The sequence below is a fragment of the Leopardus geoffroyi genome, chromosome D4 (genome assembly GCF_018350155.1).
Source record: "Leopardus geoffroyi isolate Oge1 chromosome D4, O.geoffroyi_Oge1_pat1.0, whole genome shotgun sequence".
Lineage (NCBI taxonomy): Eukaryota > Metazoa > Chordata > Mammalia > Carnivora > Felidae > Leopardus > Leopardus geoffroyi.
In genome coordinates, this window is record NC_059342.1 from 67,041,859 (window position 1) to 67,058,561 (window position 16,703).

Genomic DNA, 16,703 nt, shown 5'->3' on the forward strand with positions numbered 1-16,703 from the left:
CAGTTTATTTCTTGAGCTCTTTATATATAGCCATTTATCAATATCTGATTATATTTTGAGGAGAACCTTTATTACAAATTTTCATAGGGCATTATTAAAATATTTACACTTGTAGGTGCTTACAGAAACAAGGCTTGTGCTTCTGGAAAGATTATGAAGTAAAAGTACTTGCATTTTATTTTTACTGAGAATACAAGTACCTTGTTTGGGTTTGCTGTTACTACCCATGAAGAGTTACTGAACACCTAGACCTGTGCTATCCAGTATGACAGTACTTGTCACATGCAGCTATAAAAAGTGAAAATAATTAAAGTTAAAAAAGATAAACTTAGTTGCTCAGTTCTGTCTACATTTCAAGAGCTCATTAGCTTCATATGGCTATTGAGTACTATATGGGACAACACGTGTATAGGACATATTCATCATAGCATAAGATTTTATTGCACAGCCCTGATCTAGAGAGTATGAAAGATTAAATAACCAAATGTTTTATTTAAGTAGGAAGCATTATCAAAAAGTCTGAGGTATTTGTTACTAAAATTACTTACTTATTATGGTTTTATGACATCTATAAACACTGCAATGAATGTTGCAATTTTAGCTGCAAATTTATTATTGCTTTCATATTTCTAAAATATGTTTTTTATTTTTATAAATTAAATGTCAAATTTTACTGCCTCTTTGCTTTTATTCCTCATATCCTAATATTGTATTAAAAAGTTCCATTTGTTTTTGCAGCATTTAAGGATTTGGTTCTATTCCTTGGCCATGGCCCTACGACCTAAAATAATATCATTGATATTAAATAATATTGATCATTTTTAGTATGAAAGGTGTGGTAGTGATTAAGTTGTCCACTAGAAATAAGAGGTTTTAAAACAGTATAAATACATATCTCATCTTTTGTAATTACAGGCCTTTGGAAATTTAACAATTTGAAGTTTTACATTGCTCCTCTTATATATGGTTTGTTTAGAGAATTGTTATGATTTATAATTCTTTCATTAAAATATCATGTTATGTGTTTTTGTTTGTTTATCTTAATCGTAGGAAGCTCTACAAAGGATCATTTCAACTCTGGCAAATAAAAATGATGAAATTCAGAACTTTATTGATACGCTAAATCAAACACTAAAAGGAGTTCAGGTATGACTCTTTAAAAAATGTTTTGTTATATGTCACAATGAATGATTGTTGGGCCAAATCAATATAAATAAATATATTCCATGAACTCTAGATTATAAACTGAAGGAGGTGAGAGCAGGGTTTTTAAATGGCAGATAAATAAAAAAATGCTTTCCTTACTATCCTTACATTCTCCATGGAAAGGTCAAATAGTAAGGAAAAAAGAAAACTCTGGAATTGTAGCTGCTAAGGAATAGTATAGTGCTTGCTTTTGACCCTTTCCATTATAGATTTGTCTTTTCTAATTCCAGTTAAGAGCAAATTATATTTCTTCAGAGTACTGGGATGCTAAACATTTCTTTTATGATAAATAGTAGAAGGAAAATGTAGATGGTAAGAGGTCTGCTTATAGAACTGGAAGAAAGTACAATATAAAACTAAAAAGTAAAGTGCCTAATGAAAAAAATGAATACTTAAGGAAACAGTCCCAGGTTTGGGCAGATAATCCATACTGTACATACTCAAATGTTGATTACTGAGTGGTTAATGTGGGATTAGATTTAGGTCTTTTGCCTACCAGACTGCACATTTCTTTTTCCACAACTTGTTCTTGTCACTGTAAATCAATTAGTAAAGTGATTAACACCACTTTTGATAAGACTCTAGTGAGATGATAACTTATTTTTATAAAAATTATAAGCAAAAGTTTGGTTTATGATATTGCAGTGGATTGTTACATATTAGGTCTCTTAACTGGTGCCAATTCTCTTAATGGAATGATTCATCTAAGTTGAAAAATGCCTAAGATAATTTCTTCTGTCTCATAATTACTGCAAGTGTGGATATTGCTTATCTAGAGGTTTCACAGATATTTTAAGTTATTGTTGAAATAGCGTCTTGCTTAATGAGAAGATGAGGAACTCTGAGAAGTTAATAGGCTTGAAATGCTTTATTGATGCTTGTGCCACTGGTAACTACTTGTGTGGCTTTGGGCAAATCACTTTTCTGTATTTTAATTCCTAAAATTTAGGAGTTTGACTACAAATTCTAGTCAGAAGATGACTTCTCAGGTTGCTTCAAGCCCTAAAATTCAATGTTTGATAAATCTCTTAGGATCCAATAAGGAATTGCTTGGTCTTTTAAGTTCTGTATATCTTAATGTAAATGTACTGTTTTAGACAACCTGAAAGATTTTAAGATTTACACAGAATTAGTCCCATCCCTGTATGCTCAAACTTCTCCTCAGTTACGGAATCAAAATCTCTGGAATATTTCATTAAAATGCTTCATTGATGATTCTAATGCACGACAAAGAACCACTGGCTTACAGTCTGCCTTGGAACCTGACAAAGGTCTGGACAAAGGTGGCAATCTTAAAACAAACTTTCACATTGTCCTGTGGAAACATTGCTTTAAAAGATGAAGAGGGTATAGGCTAGTTCATAAAAAGTTGCTTAACTCATAGCGTAACTGAGATAGTGCTCTCCGCATTAGCAACCATCTTCTAGGATTTACCTGTTTTTAAAGCCTATGTCAAGTATTAGATTTTGTTGTTTATATGATGTTAGGCTGAGATGGTTTATAATGTGAATCTATTCTCTGATAAGTATTTTCAAATGTTTGACAGCTCTTCAGTAAAATCATTGTTTTGTTTATTAAACAGGAAAATTCTTCTAGCATACTTTCAGAGTTAGATGAAGAATTTGATAGTTTATATTCTATTTTGGATGAGGTGAAAGAAAGTATGATTAACAGTATCAAGCAGGAACAAGCTCGTAAATCACAAGAGTTACAGGTGAGATCATACAGCTTATTTAAATATGAATAATTTAAGTCTATTTAGTACTTGATTTCTTGACAGCAAAAATCAGTGAATTTCTGTGAATAACTACTTTTATGTTAGAGCCCACTTCTCTGAATCCTCTGTCTCTGTCTCTCTGCCCCTCCCCTGCTCACTGTCTTTCTCTCAAAAACAAAAAATGAACATTGAAAAAAAAGTCACTTAATTTTGAGAGAGAGAGAGCAAGTGGGGGAGGGGAAGAGAGAGAGGGAGACACAGAATCTGAAGCAGTCTCTGTGAGGTCAGCGCAGAGCCCCGATGGTGGGGCTTGAACTCAAACTGAGATCATGACCTGAGTGAAATTAAGAATCGGATGCTTAATCAAGTGAGCCACCCAGGCAGGCATCCCTCTTGTTTTTTCTTAATTGTGGTTAAAAACCTAAGATTTACCTTCTTAACTGCTTTTATTTATTTTTGAAAGAGAGAGAGAAAAAGAAGGAGGGTGAGTGGGGGAGGGGCAGAGAGAGAGAATCCCAAGTAGGCTTTGCTGTCAGAATGGAGCCCAATGTAGGACAAGATCCCACGAACTGTGAGATCATGACCATGACCTGAAATCAAGAGTCAGATGTTTAACTGACTGAACCACCAAGGTGCCCCTCTATTTTATTGTTATTATTATTACTATCATTATTATTTAAATTGAGATGTGACCTATAACATTTTATTAGTTTTATGTGTACAATATAATAATTTGCTATTTATACATATTGCAAAATGACCACCACAGTAAGTCTAGCTGACAGCCATCACCACACATAGTTACAGACTTTTTTTTTCTTGTGATAAGAACTTTTAAGATCTACTCTCTTAGCAGTGTTTAGATATACAGTACAGTAGGGGTACCTGCCTGGCTCAGTTGGTAGAACCCGCAGCTCTTGATCTTGGGGTCGTGAATTTGAGGCCTATGTTGCGAAATGTGCAATATGATATTATTAATTGTATTCACCGTGCTGTACATTACATTCCCAGGACTTATTTTATAACTGGAAATTTGTACCTTTTGACCACCATCACCTATTCATCCATATTTTAAATATTTTTTGGTAGTAGCCATCTTTATTTTTTTTTAATGTTTATTTTATTTTTTTTTTGAGAGAGACAGAGTGCAAGCAGGGGAGGGGTAGAGAAAGGGGGAAACCACAGACTCTGAAGCAAGGTCCAGGCTGTGAACTGTCAGAACAGAGCCTTTTGCAGGGCTTAAACGCATGAACCTCGAGATCATGACCTAAGCCGATGTTGGATAATTAGCCGTCTGAGTCACCCAGGCACTCCAGTAGTAACCATCTTAATGTATGTGAGATGATATCTCATCGTAGCTTTGATTTGCATCTCTAATGATTAATGATGTTGAGCATCTTTTCATATACTTGTTGCCCATTTGTATGTCTTCTTTGGGGAAATGTTTATTCAGGCCTCCTGCTCATTTTTTAATTGGGTTCTTTTTTGTTGTTGAATTGTAGGAGTTCTTTATATATTCTGGATATTAACCCTTTGTCAGATGTAGGATTTGTAATTATTTTCTACCATCCCGTAGGTTGTCTTTTCACTGTGTTATTTCCTTTAATGTGGAGAAATTTTTAAATTTGGTATAGTCCCATTTGTCTCTTTTTGCTTTTGGTGTCATAGTCAAGAATTCATTGCAGACCCAGTGTCATGAAGCTTTTCCTCTGTGTTTTCTCTTATCAGTTTTATAATTTTGGGGCTTGTATTAATTAAGGTCTTTAATCCATTTCGAGTTAATTTTTGTATGTAGTGTTAGATAAGGGTCTCAGTTCATTCTTTTGCATGTGAGTATCCAGTTTTTCCAGCACCATTTGTCTAAAAAGATTCTGTGGTTTTCTCGTTGTGTGGTTTGACACTCTTATCAAAGATCATTTTTTTTTTTTTTAATTTTTTTTTTTTTTCCAACGTTTATTTATTTTTGGGACAGAGAGAGACAGAGCATGAACGGGGGAGGGGCAGAGAGAGAGGGAGACACAGAATTGGAAACAGGCTCCAGGCTCTGAGCCATCAGCCCAGAGCCTGACGCGGGGCTCGAACTCACGGGCTGCGAGATCGTGACCTGGCTGAAGTCGGACGCTTAACCGACTGCGCCACCCAGGCGCCCCTCAAAGATCATTTAACTGCGTATGTGTGGGATCCTTTCTGGGCTCTGTATGGGCTCTGTATGTCTGTCTCTATGCCAGTACCACACTGTCCTGATTACTGTAGCTTGTAATAAATTTTAAAATCAGAAAGTGTGAGTGAGGTCTCCAGCTTGGTTCTTCTTTTTCAGGATTGTTTGGCACTTTGGAGTCCCTTGGGATTCCTTGTGAATTTTAACATGTTTTTTTTTTTTTTTTTTTCCTATTTCTGCAAAAAAGATGCCATGAAATTTTGATAGGGATTGAATTAAATTTGTAGATTGACTTGGGTGGTATAGACACTTTAATAATATTAAGTCTTCCAATTGAGATCATGGGATATCTTTCCATTTTTTTGTATCAGCTTTAATTTCTTTCAGCAGTAGTTTTATAGCATTAAATGTATAGGTCTTTTGCCTCCTTAGTTAAGTTTACTTCAGAGTACAGTATTTCATTTTTGGGGTGCCTGGGTGGCTCGGTCAGTTAAGCATTTGACTCCCATTTCAACTCAGGTCATGGATCATGGTTCCTGAGATTCTCCCTTCCTCTCTCTGCCCTTCCCCTGCTCACGCTGTCTCTCAAACTAAATAAATCAACTTAAAAAAGAAAAGAAACTGATTTGAAGTGCTTTGAGGGAGGAAAAGCTTAATTAATAAAGGTAAGAGGGGGTATTTCAGTTAAGAGGTTGGTCAGTTGTTAAGATCATCAAAGTTCAAAAGTTTGGAAGAGTCTTCGAATCGTCTTGAAGCCAAGTCAGTGCCGATTTGGAGGATGGATCTGTATCATTTATGTCATGGCATGTGGGTTTTGATTTTTAGAAGTGTTATTCTTTGGGGTGCCTGGGTGGCTCAGTCGGTTAAGTGTCCAAGTCTTGATTTTGGTTCTGGTCATGATCTCATGGTTTCGTGAGTTTGAGCTCCACATCAGACTCTGTGCTGACAGTGCGGAGCCTGCTTGGGATTCTCTCTCCCTCTCTCTCTCTCTCCCTCTCTGCCCTTCCCGCACTTGCTCTTTTTTCTCTCTCTCTAAACATAAATAAATAAACTTTAAAAAAAAAAAAAAGAAGAGTTCTTTATTAACTCAAGATGTTTGAGATTTTCAGAATGGGGTAATTTCTATCCATTGTGGAGTTTGATTTAAAGTATGTCTTTAAGACTTCCAAAAGAAGTGTGATATTTTAATTTCAGAACTTATTTTCTGACAGCCATATACAGAGCTGGATATATGTGTGTACACGTAAAATCTACAGTGCTGTTCTTAGAACGAGCTGCATTTATTGCTCTTATAAACTATTAAGTTTCTGTTTCTAGTTGTTGACTAAATTGCCATTAATAGAAAATTGGGTTACATAAATTTATTTAAACTCTTTTTCTTATAGTCTCAGATGAACTTTGTTTACTTTGGATTTTGTGAATCTTAATTACATGATAATTTTTTTTTTTTTTTTTTTTTTTTTTGCAACTGAGCTGATGATTCATGGAAGTCTTCCATTAAATTTACATTTGGGCTCTTTTTAAAAGGGATGATTTTACTCTGATTTTTTTGTCAAGTATTCTATCAGATTCATCACTGGCTGTTGAATAACGATGGAGAATTCAGAACATTGCAGAAAATAGAAACAGAATTCCAAGTACTGTTTCAAAGTGGTCACTACAAGGATGTTAGACGATTTTTCTCTTCCTGTATCATCACTTGAGATCTTCATTTTTTCCAGAGATTCCATTGTTTTCTTTTTTTCTTTTTTTTTAATCTTACACTTGATTATCCTTTGTAACTCTTAATACTTGCTGTTCCTCAATGCCACAAAAATTTTGGCAATTTTTTTTTCATAGGAATAGTGATCTAGGGGAGAACAAGAGATATTGAGGGGACAATATGCTATAAATAAGACTGTGAGTTGTTGAAATATAAGCTTAGTGGACAGAAGTTCATTCTTGAGGATGTTTTTGTATTATGATTCAAAGGAAAAGTTATGGTGATATCAGCCTAATGGTAATTCAAATATTAAAGGTTTATTGGGATAGTTTAAAAATCAAACATTAAAAAGAATCACAACTTGGCTACTGATGCCATTTTCTTCTTTAGTTGGAGACAGTAGAGTATCTCTGTTTTCCCTTTGGGTTCACAAACTCGATAGTATGTTGCTTTCATTAAGATTTTACTAATTCCTCTAAATAACTGACAAGTTATTATTGCTCTTTAAATTGAATTCCTTTGTACTCTTTTTAATTTTCCCTCTTGACTTGAAAGCAAATTTATAGCATTTTCTTAGAATAAGATATTTTATCTTAAACTTTGACCTCAGATTTGATTCTTTTAATGGTTACTTGAGATATATTCCTTATTCTTTTTGTTATTTCTTACTTTAAAGCTATGTTAACTTAGTTTGCCCTAGTGATCCTGTGTAGACCATTTATAGCTACCATTTTGTTCTGTGATTTTGCTTAAACCTTTCATAAAGCTCTCCAACAATTGAGATATTTCAAATGGTGGTTTGTTAATTATTCTTTGGAACTCATAAGAGTTTTACTCCTAGAAGGAGTAGTATTTTTAGTAGATTGTGGTTGGGTTCTTAGAATAATACATGAAAACCTATTTTAACCCAAAATATGGTAAAACTATTCTACTTTTCCAAAGTTAAAATATAACGCATCCAGAAACTAAGAAAATTAGCCATAGTTTATCTTTAGTGCTGATCTTAAGGGAAACCTAAGTAGATTTGAATATGGAATAGATAGTAATAGATATTAATATTCTGAAGAAAAATCTTGAGTACGTTAAAAACTTAGAAATATATCTGTTTCTTTGTTTAAAGGTATCACTAACAATAGTTTTTCATGACTGGGCTTAGTTTTAGACCACAAATGATAGAATGGAAGAGAACTAAGAAAGACTGGTACTTGAAATTAATACATCACCATAACAGAGCACATCACTATAATAGTTACCATCTTTTGTTCCTCTTTATTCTTTTTGAAATCTTGGCAATTCCATTTGTGATTCCTGTGTTACCCAATTATGGAAACTATAAATTATCATTTATGGTAGTATGTATTATTTGAGTAATGTGATAAATGGAATATTAAAATTATGCTCAACTGAATGTACCTTTAACTTGATTAATAAACTTTAGTTTAAATTTTTAAATATTATCAAGAAATCTAGTCTTCATTTATAGAGGATGTTGTCTGCAGATGAATTATTTCGATATTTTAATTTAAATTGTTGATAGTTAACTAAGTTGTTGATAGTTTTCTAATTACCTTGATTGGGAAGAATCTTTAAGTGAATTTGACCCCAACTTTTTATAACTGCTTTATTTTCTTTTGTGTTTTTAAATGATGGGTATATCTGTATCTGTATGCAGTTAAGCTATTTTGAATAAATTATGGAAAGATGTTAAGTACAATGTATTAAAATAATTAAAATTTCTTACATATATGACTAGTGATTATGTTGCTTTAACACCTCTCTAAAATATTTTTGTTCAATTTTTGCTATTCAAATTGTAAGTTCATTATAACAATATACAGTTAAGATCCTCATGGAAATAGGAAATTTGTTTTAAAGATTTATTTTTATTATTTTTTAGAGTCAGCTCAGTCAATGTAATAATGCCTTGGAGAACTCAGAAGAACTACTAGAATTTGCAACACGGTCATTAGATCTAAAGGAACCTGAAGAATTTTCAAAGGTACCAAAAAACCAGCCAAAAAACTAAACCACTTAAATAGGAAAGTTTTGTTTAAAAAAAAATGGTGCTTTCCCTTTCAATTTTGGATTTATTCAGCTATTTCTAATTCTAAAAAAGTCTTTGTGGAGGGCGCCTGGGTGGCTCAATCAGTTGAACATCCAGCTCTTGATTTCAGCTCAGGTCATGATCCTAGCGTCATGGGACTGATCCCCACGTTGGGCTCTGTGCTGATCGTGGAGCCTGCTTGGGATTCTCTCTCTCCCTCTGCCCCTCTCTTCCACTCACATGTTCTCTCTTGCTCAAAAATTAAAAATAAATAAATAAGTAAATAAATAGGCTTGGAATTTCTTAAGTAAATTGCTGTATATTTATGTATTCCAAAGCAGACACCCAGATGTGTCTTTGGAGTCAAGAACAAATTATTTAATTTCTCTTTAATGCTCTATCAGATGAATCAAGTTATTTTCTTTTTCTTTTTAAAAAAAATTTTTTTTAATGTTTTTATTTATCTTTGAAGGAGAGAGACAGAGCATGAGCGGGGGAGGAGCAGAGAGAGAGGGAGACACAGAATTTGAAGCAGGCTCCAGGATCTAAGCTGTGAGCACAGAGCCCGATGCGGGGCTCGAACTCATGAACTGTGAGATCATTACCTGAGCTGAAGTCGGATGCTTAACCGACTGAGCCACCCAGACGCCCCTATTTTCTCTTTCAATTACATCCCTACTGGTTATTTATTTTAAGGGTACTTGTGTTTTTTACCTTTGTTATAAGTATTTTTTGACTTAGGAAAGAAGATTAATATTGCTATTAACATTGTTCAAAATCTAGTTTTGTATTCCTTCTATGAGCTGATTGGGAAAACATCACTTGATGCAGATGAGCACTGTAACCTAGTGAAATTTGTTATTAAATCTGTTATTAAATGTCCCACTGTTTAGTGTAATTGTTTGAATGTTTTGTTAAAATATGATGATGTAGGTTCTTTTTTTTAAGTTTATTTATTTATTTAGAGAGAGAGCATGCACACAAGAGCAAGGGAGGGGCAGAGAGAGAATCCCAAGCAGGCTCTGCACTGTCAGTGTGGAGCTTGATGTGGGTCTCGAACTCATGAACCTGTGAAATCATGGCCTGAGCTGAAATCAAGAGTAGGACGCTTAACCGACTGAGCCAGCCAGGTGCCCCCAAAATGTAGGATCTTACTTGAAGGGTATGTTTGGTATGAAATATAAGCAGTAGAATAATAAGACTGTTAATGTTTTAACCTAGATTCTGGTATTTAGGAGATTCTGATTTCTAGATTCTAATTTTTATTTTAAGTTGGTTTATTTTTAAATGATTACCAAGTTATCAAATCAAATACACTCTATTTGATGTAGAATAAGGATGTAGAATATATTAAAAAAAGGTGTGAGAAAAGTGGGAACTTGAGCTATATAATTAGTAAAATATATACTATGTAGGAATTTTATCAAGATAAGATATTTGAATTTGATATTTTCTTGGTCTTTGTGGAGTATGTAGTGAAAACTGCATTAGCACGGTTTTATAATCCATTTTTGTCCATCTAATATTTTAATTTCATGATTTTTCTCTGAACTTGAAGGTAGAAAAACTTCCTTGAGAAGATAACATTTTAGTGGTTTACATCCCTTGCATTTTGAAAATGAATTTTAAAAATGGATTACTTCTAATGAAATGAATAAAAACATTCTCTTGCTGTAAATCTGTGAATTACTTAATTCTTGAATTTGGAGGTAGATTGTAAGTAGGTTCATCTTTGCATTTGGTAGGACTTGCTATATAAAGGAATTATGAGGGAAATGTATCATACTTTAAAGTACTTTAAAAATATATATACATCACCTTTGCAGAGGATGTTTATGGGATAACCTCAAATATCTGGAACATAGCCAAAAAATTTACAGAAAGCAAAAAGTATCTGAGTCATCAGTTAGTGTCATAGAGTTCATGGGCAGGAATTAATATTCTTTTTTCATGATAGTTTCTTAGAATCTGGTGACTATTATATACATGACGCTAGTAAATTTTTAGTTTTTTCTTCAGTTTCCTAGTTGTTAACAGAGTCCCCTTCTAGTGCAGTGAGGTAGTTATAAATGACAAGCATAATCATAGCAGCAAGAACTAACAGCCTGAGAGTGAGGAAGAAGATAGGAAAACAGTAAAATATAGACAAAAGTATTCAAAAACAACTTGAACCCAGTTGCATTTAAGTAGGGACGGACGCTTGGGAAAACTGATCAAGTTTGTTTCTTCCAAGTTTCTCTTTCCACTATTTTCTGAGTCCTTTCCCCTTGCTCTCAAAGGCTGCTGTTTTCTCCTTTTTTCCTTTGTCATAACTTTGTTAAAACTTATTCCCAGATAATTGTAAATTGGGAAGGTTCTGATAAATCCAATTGTGGTTTAAACATATTTTTTTAATGTTCCATGTTGCTTCTTCTCTTATTATTTTGGTTTTTCAGCATTGTGCAGTATTGCTTAATTGCTTAACCCAATTGGAAATGTGATAAAATAAATTATTTGTCATTGTTTTGTACCTAAAAATCTGAGTTTATTGTTCAAGAAAAATGCTTAACTGAGAGTTGTTTGTGATTATTTTCTTAGTACATCCAAATAGTATCCAAATAATAGTCTGATTCCAAGTCACAAACCAAGTTCACTTTTCTAGTCAGCTGCGTGGACTATAGATAAGCTTGCCTCAAACACCTAATTGCTGACAGAATAGGGAAGATGACTTAAAAGATTAATTATTGGGCTAGCAGTATATTGTTAGATATTTGGGAAAATAAATTCTTTTAAGGTATACTGTTTATGAATATCCCATATTAAAGTGATTAAATCAGATTAATTTGAATAGCTCGTGGGCACAAAAAAATCATAGGCTGAAATCCAGCCCCTGAGTCTTTTTAGACTTTATTATTTTCAAAAAGAGTACTTTAAGTACTAACATTTAAATGATCATGTTGCAGTACCTCAGCAGTACCTGAATATGAAGCTATGCTATTTACCAGCATTAGGCAATCTGAAAATGAATGAGTAAAAATGGCACAAATGGAAAAGGATATTGGAACATACTTTCATTAATTTTTTAAAATTTGGCATTAGAAATTTGTTTTATTTTCATTAACTTTTTTTAATTGTTAGAGGTTTGCTTGATATGAATATATGAAGAAGGCTCACAAGCAAATGAAATTTGGATCATTTCCTTTATTTCTGGATGGACAAGTAGCCAAAACCCCACCAAACCTGGCTTTTCTCCTAATATCTGGTCTGCAGAGCATTGCTTGGATCCTTTGGCAAAATTACTATTTCTGCTCCCCCATCCCTAAATTTGGAACTTGAATTCTACTTATGAAAAGAGCTGAGTCTGTGGGGCAGTTTCCAAGTCACTACCCATCCAGTTCATTATCTTGCCACACATAACCCAATTTGTTAGACTAGAAGGGAGGGAATGGGTACCTGTACATGGAACCTTCAGTGGAATAAAAAGTACAGGGTGGGGTGAAAGGGGAACACTGTCTTCTGCATTCGATCTTAGACGAAAAGGGAGAATGGATTTTGTGTATTTCCCACTTCAGACTCATAGTAACTCGCCATTGGCATATTGTTCAGTCGGTGTCAGCCTTGACCACTGGGTGGAACAAATAAGGAGAAGGGTAGAAGCTCAGTGTGTTTTCAAGGGAACAGGAGTATTAGCAGAAGTGCTTTCTGTGGGTTGAAGTCAGGAATGCTGAGAGAGGAAAGAATCTTTACCAAAAGCGTGAATGTTTCAGTTACAAAGGCAATTTAAAAACAAATACAAATATTTGTTAAGAATGGCCAAACTGTGGGTGCCTGGATGGCTCAGTCAGTCAAGCATCTGACTCTTGATCTCAGCTCAGGTCTTGGTCTCAGGGGTTGTGAGTTCAAGCCCTGCATTGGGCTTCACACTGGGTGTGAAGCCTACTTTAAAAATTTTTTCGAATAGAATAGCCCAAACTGTAATTTTTCACCTTATTTCATTTCTGGGCATTTATGTCTTATGTGCTTAGTCATAGAACAGATGTATGCAGTACTGTATTCAAAATTTATTTCAAGTTATTTACTGTAGCCTTGTGAAGAAGGCTTAAATGATCATATTTTAGTTCTTTTTATAAACAGATATGTATCGAAAATATAAAACTTCTAATATATGGTTTCAACTGGTGTGCAGTAGTTTTGTTTTTTATTTTTTTTAAAGCTAGTATTTTTGCTTAAAGGAAAATAGCATCTCTTTTCATTTTCTCTTTCATTCTTTGGAGCCATCTCTTTTTCATTTTCTTGGAGTCCCTTTCATTTCCCAGGTTATTCCTTAATATGGTATTTTTGGGGTGAGGGTAGGAGTCTCAATTATATATTATAAACAGTATTGGGAAAGTATTAAATGTTTGCCCCTTAGTCATTTTCAGATTGTCTGGAGGAAACATTACAAAATTATGTTTCCACAATCTAATGGGAAAATCTGTTTTATACTAAAACAATGTGAATGAGCATATAGACAAGACTTGAAAAGTTTCTTAGTGTTGTGTGGCATTCAGAGTGTTACCAGGAACTCTATTGGACTCTACTGCAAATCAAAATAAAGATAAATCCTGTCAGGCAAATGCTAGTTTTGAAATCTAGCTTTTGCTAGATTCTTCATTTTGACAGCATGAGTGTATTTTTCTCTATTGTTATTCAGAAACAGATATACAGTTGGCCCTTAAACAAGATAGGAGCTATGAGCACCAACCTCCACATAGTTTAAAATCCATGTATGACTTTTTTTTTTTTTAATGTTTTATTTATTTTTGAGACAGAGAGAGACAGAGCATGAACGGGGGAGGGTCAGAGAGAGAGGGAGACACAGAATCTGAAGCAGGCTCCAGGCTCTGAGCTGTCAGCACAGAGCCCGATGAGGGGCTTGAACTCACGGACTGTGAGATCATGACCTGAGCTGAAGTCAGACACTTAACTGACTGAGCCACCCACGCGCCCCTCCATGTGTGACTTTTGACTCACCCAAAACTTAACTACTCATAGCCTACTGTTGACCAGAACCCATACCTATAGCATAGTTGATTAATGTATATTTTGTGTGTTATGTGTATTATTTGCTGAATTGTTAAAGTAAGCTAGAGAAAAGAAAATGTTACTAAGAAAATCATAAGGAAAAGAAAACACATTTACAGCACTATGCTGTAAACAACCTATATATAAGTGGGCCATGTAGTTCAAAGCCTGTGTTGTTCAAGGGTCAACTGTATTCTTATTTTTGTTGCTTTTTATTAATGTTCTGATTTTAACTAACTTTTCCCTAGTGGCCTCTTCATTTTAGTCTGTATTTCAGAGAATTCGATTGTTGAAGTGTTTAATTTGGATAATTTTTTAAAAGTTATGTGAAAATAAGATGGCTTAGGATGAACTTTTGGGTTTGAAGATACTTTAGTGCTCATCACCTTATAGATGAGGTAACTGAATCCTAAACGAGTTAAGTAACTTGTTGGTTCATGTGGTGTGAAACTCAGATATCTTAAACCTTGGTCTCAGACTGCATATTTTTTGCTGATGAATTTCAAAACTTTTGCTGAGTGGAAGAAATTTGACAATCTCAAATTTTGTTCTTTTTGGGTAAATGATTCATTGAGTACAGTAAGCAAAATCTAAAATTTTTATTATTATTTCCATTTTAACTGTTTAGAAAATACTATTCAATTAGCTGCTTCACAGTTGGATTATTTTAGGGTACTTTGTATCTAACATCTTCCTATAAAAATAGAAGAATGAGGATATTAAAAAGAAATACAGAAACAATAAGATCTTAACTTTCAGAGTGCTTGATAAATTCATGGAAGAAAATAGTTTCTGTATCTACTTATAGCAGATTAAAACCAAGAGAGATTGAGAAAGATCTGGTTTAACTTCTTTATATCTAATTGGTAATTATGAAGAACCATTTGCAGTTACTCCTATTTATACTCTTATTACAGTTCTATTTAAAGAAGTTTGGTCTCAGGTGATAGATTCCTATAACTGATCAGGATTGTAAGATTTATTTTGAAAACAATTAATTGAGAGGTGGAGGAAGAGATTGGGAGAGAAAGGAGCCATATCTGAAGGCAATAAAGTTAAGTGTTGGCAAGGATTTCAATAAAAGATTGAAATAGAAATAGTTATTGAAATTGAAAACAGTGGTATTGAGCAAGGTAATATGGCTAATACTTCTTGAAGGCTTTCTAAAAATATACAGTGCCATTACCCAAAAATCTGAAGATTCACTGAGGCCTGTTCATAATTCACTAAGTGGAATTCTGTAGATGCAAATAAATGTGTTAGAGATAGAGCAATGGTAAATTCTGAAATCGTTTGGTACTTGGTAAGCAGAGATGTTTAATTGACAGAATGCATCACTCTTGAAAGAGGAATCAAGCAGCATAGTAATGTGTGTCTTTTGGATAGATTTCTGCTTTGGGAGAAGAAATTCCAGAAAAAAATTAAACAATTTTCCAATTTAAGATGTTTCTTGAAATTGGGCCCTTTTAGAGAAGTATCTTCAGAATTTGAGACTTTCTCCCCTTTTTTATCACACAGAGTAACTTTTTCAACCCCTTCTGCATTTACACAGTGTATGTACTGTTAAATTCGAACCTAAATGAAAGAGGAAATGCTGAGTCTTCAGTTTGATGACCTGGGTATGTTTATGTGTAAATACACAAGACAGTTTTTCCAACATTATTTGGCTTTTCATGTATTCCTTTTCTGGTTTGCCACAAGTAATCTAGTACATTAAATGATAACAAGAAAGCTTTACATGCGTGTGCACATGCATGCACTTGCACAGACACACTAAAAAAACGGCACCGTTACTAAATTAAGTAACTCTAGACACAAAATTGAATCACTATGGTCAGTTTAAAAGACACAGTATTGAGGGCGCCTGGCTGGCTCCATCAGTAGAGCATGCGAATCTTAATCTCAGGCTCGTGAGTTTGAGCCCCACTTTGGGTATAGAGATTACTTTAAAGAAAATTGTTGTAGGGAAATTAAACATATATATTGTATAGTGTTCTTGAAAGATGAAATAAAATCTTAGTTTATTTTTTAAAAAAAGATAGTAATGGTCTTCAGATTGTTGGGTTCTTTGAGAGTGACAGGTAAGTAACATTTCTCTAACCAAGTTCTAAACCAGTTGGGAAATAAGAGAAGACAGTAAAGCTGATAAGCCAAATACCAACAAAACGATACTGGAGAATTTGGCTTATATCAACGGGTAAGCTTTCTAATACTGAATCCTAGAGTTAGTCAGACTTGCCCACCTAGGTATAGTCAATACAAGGCTATCTCAGTTCTGTGTGTGTGAGAGAGAGAGCCTGTTTCTGTCAAACTTCCTGCATAGAGGCAAAGAACAGAATATATGTTCTCAGTAGGCAAGCAAGTTGCCAGAAAGAGGAAAAGTAACTGAGCTACTTATTTCTAGTTTCTCCTTTCAAACTCATCTCAGAGTAAGTCCTTTCACCTCACCTGGAGGAAGAAATAAAGGGAGTCTAGGGGGTAATGGTAGTGGCACTTATCCATATTTAAAGAAACAAGAGGATTCTCCTCTTTCTCTCCTCTGACATTTATATTAAAATCTTTGGTTTGTAATTCTAGCTGTAATGACAGTGGTTTTTAAAAATCATTGTAATTGACTTTCTTAACATTTCTTGTGCCTAATACCAAGGTAGTATCATGACTTGAGACACATATCACTGCCACCTAATTGGGTTGTTTCCTGCAGAATGCGGGACTTGGAAAGTCTCTTTAGAAACTTATTAAGGACTAAAATGTCTTTTTGGTTTTAAATTTTTTAAATGGTTATTAATTTTTGAAAGAGAGAACACAAGCAGGGGAGGGACAGAGAGGGAGG

The 16,703-nt window shown here is 34.1% G+C and overlaps 1 protein-coding gene across 7 annotated transcripts in view; it reads left to right on the forward strand.

Moving 5' to 3' along the window:
- FSD1L (fibronectin type III and SPRY domain containing 1 like) overlaps positions 1–16,703 on the forward strand; it is an 80,059-nt gene that overhangs the window by 18,682 nt on the left and 44,674 nt on the right. For all 7 annotated transcript variants that reach the window (XM_045470438.1, XM_045470439.1, XM_045470440.1 and 4 more), the window contains 3 exons: positions 1,051–1,146; positions 2,789–2,920; positions 8,681–8,782. In XM_045470438.1, coding sequence (XP_045326394.1) covers positions 1,051–1,146; positions 2,789–2,920; positions 8,681–8,782 — 330 coding nt within the window. The remainder of the gene's footprint in view (positions 1–1,050; positions 1,147–2,788; positions 2,921–8,680; positions 8,783–16,703) is intronic.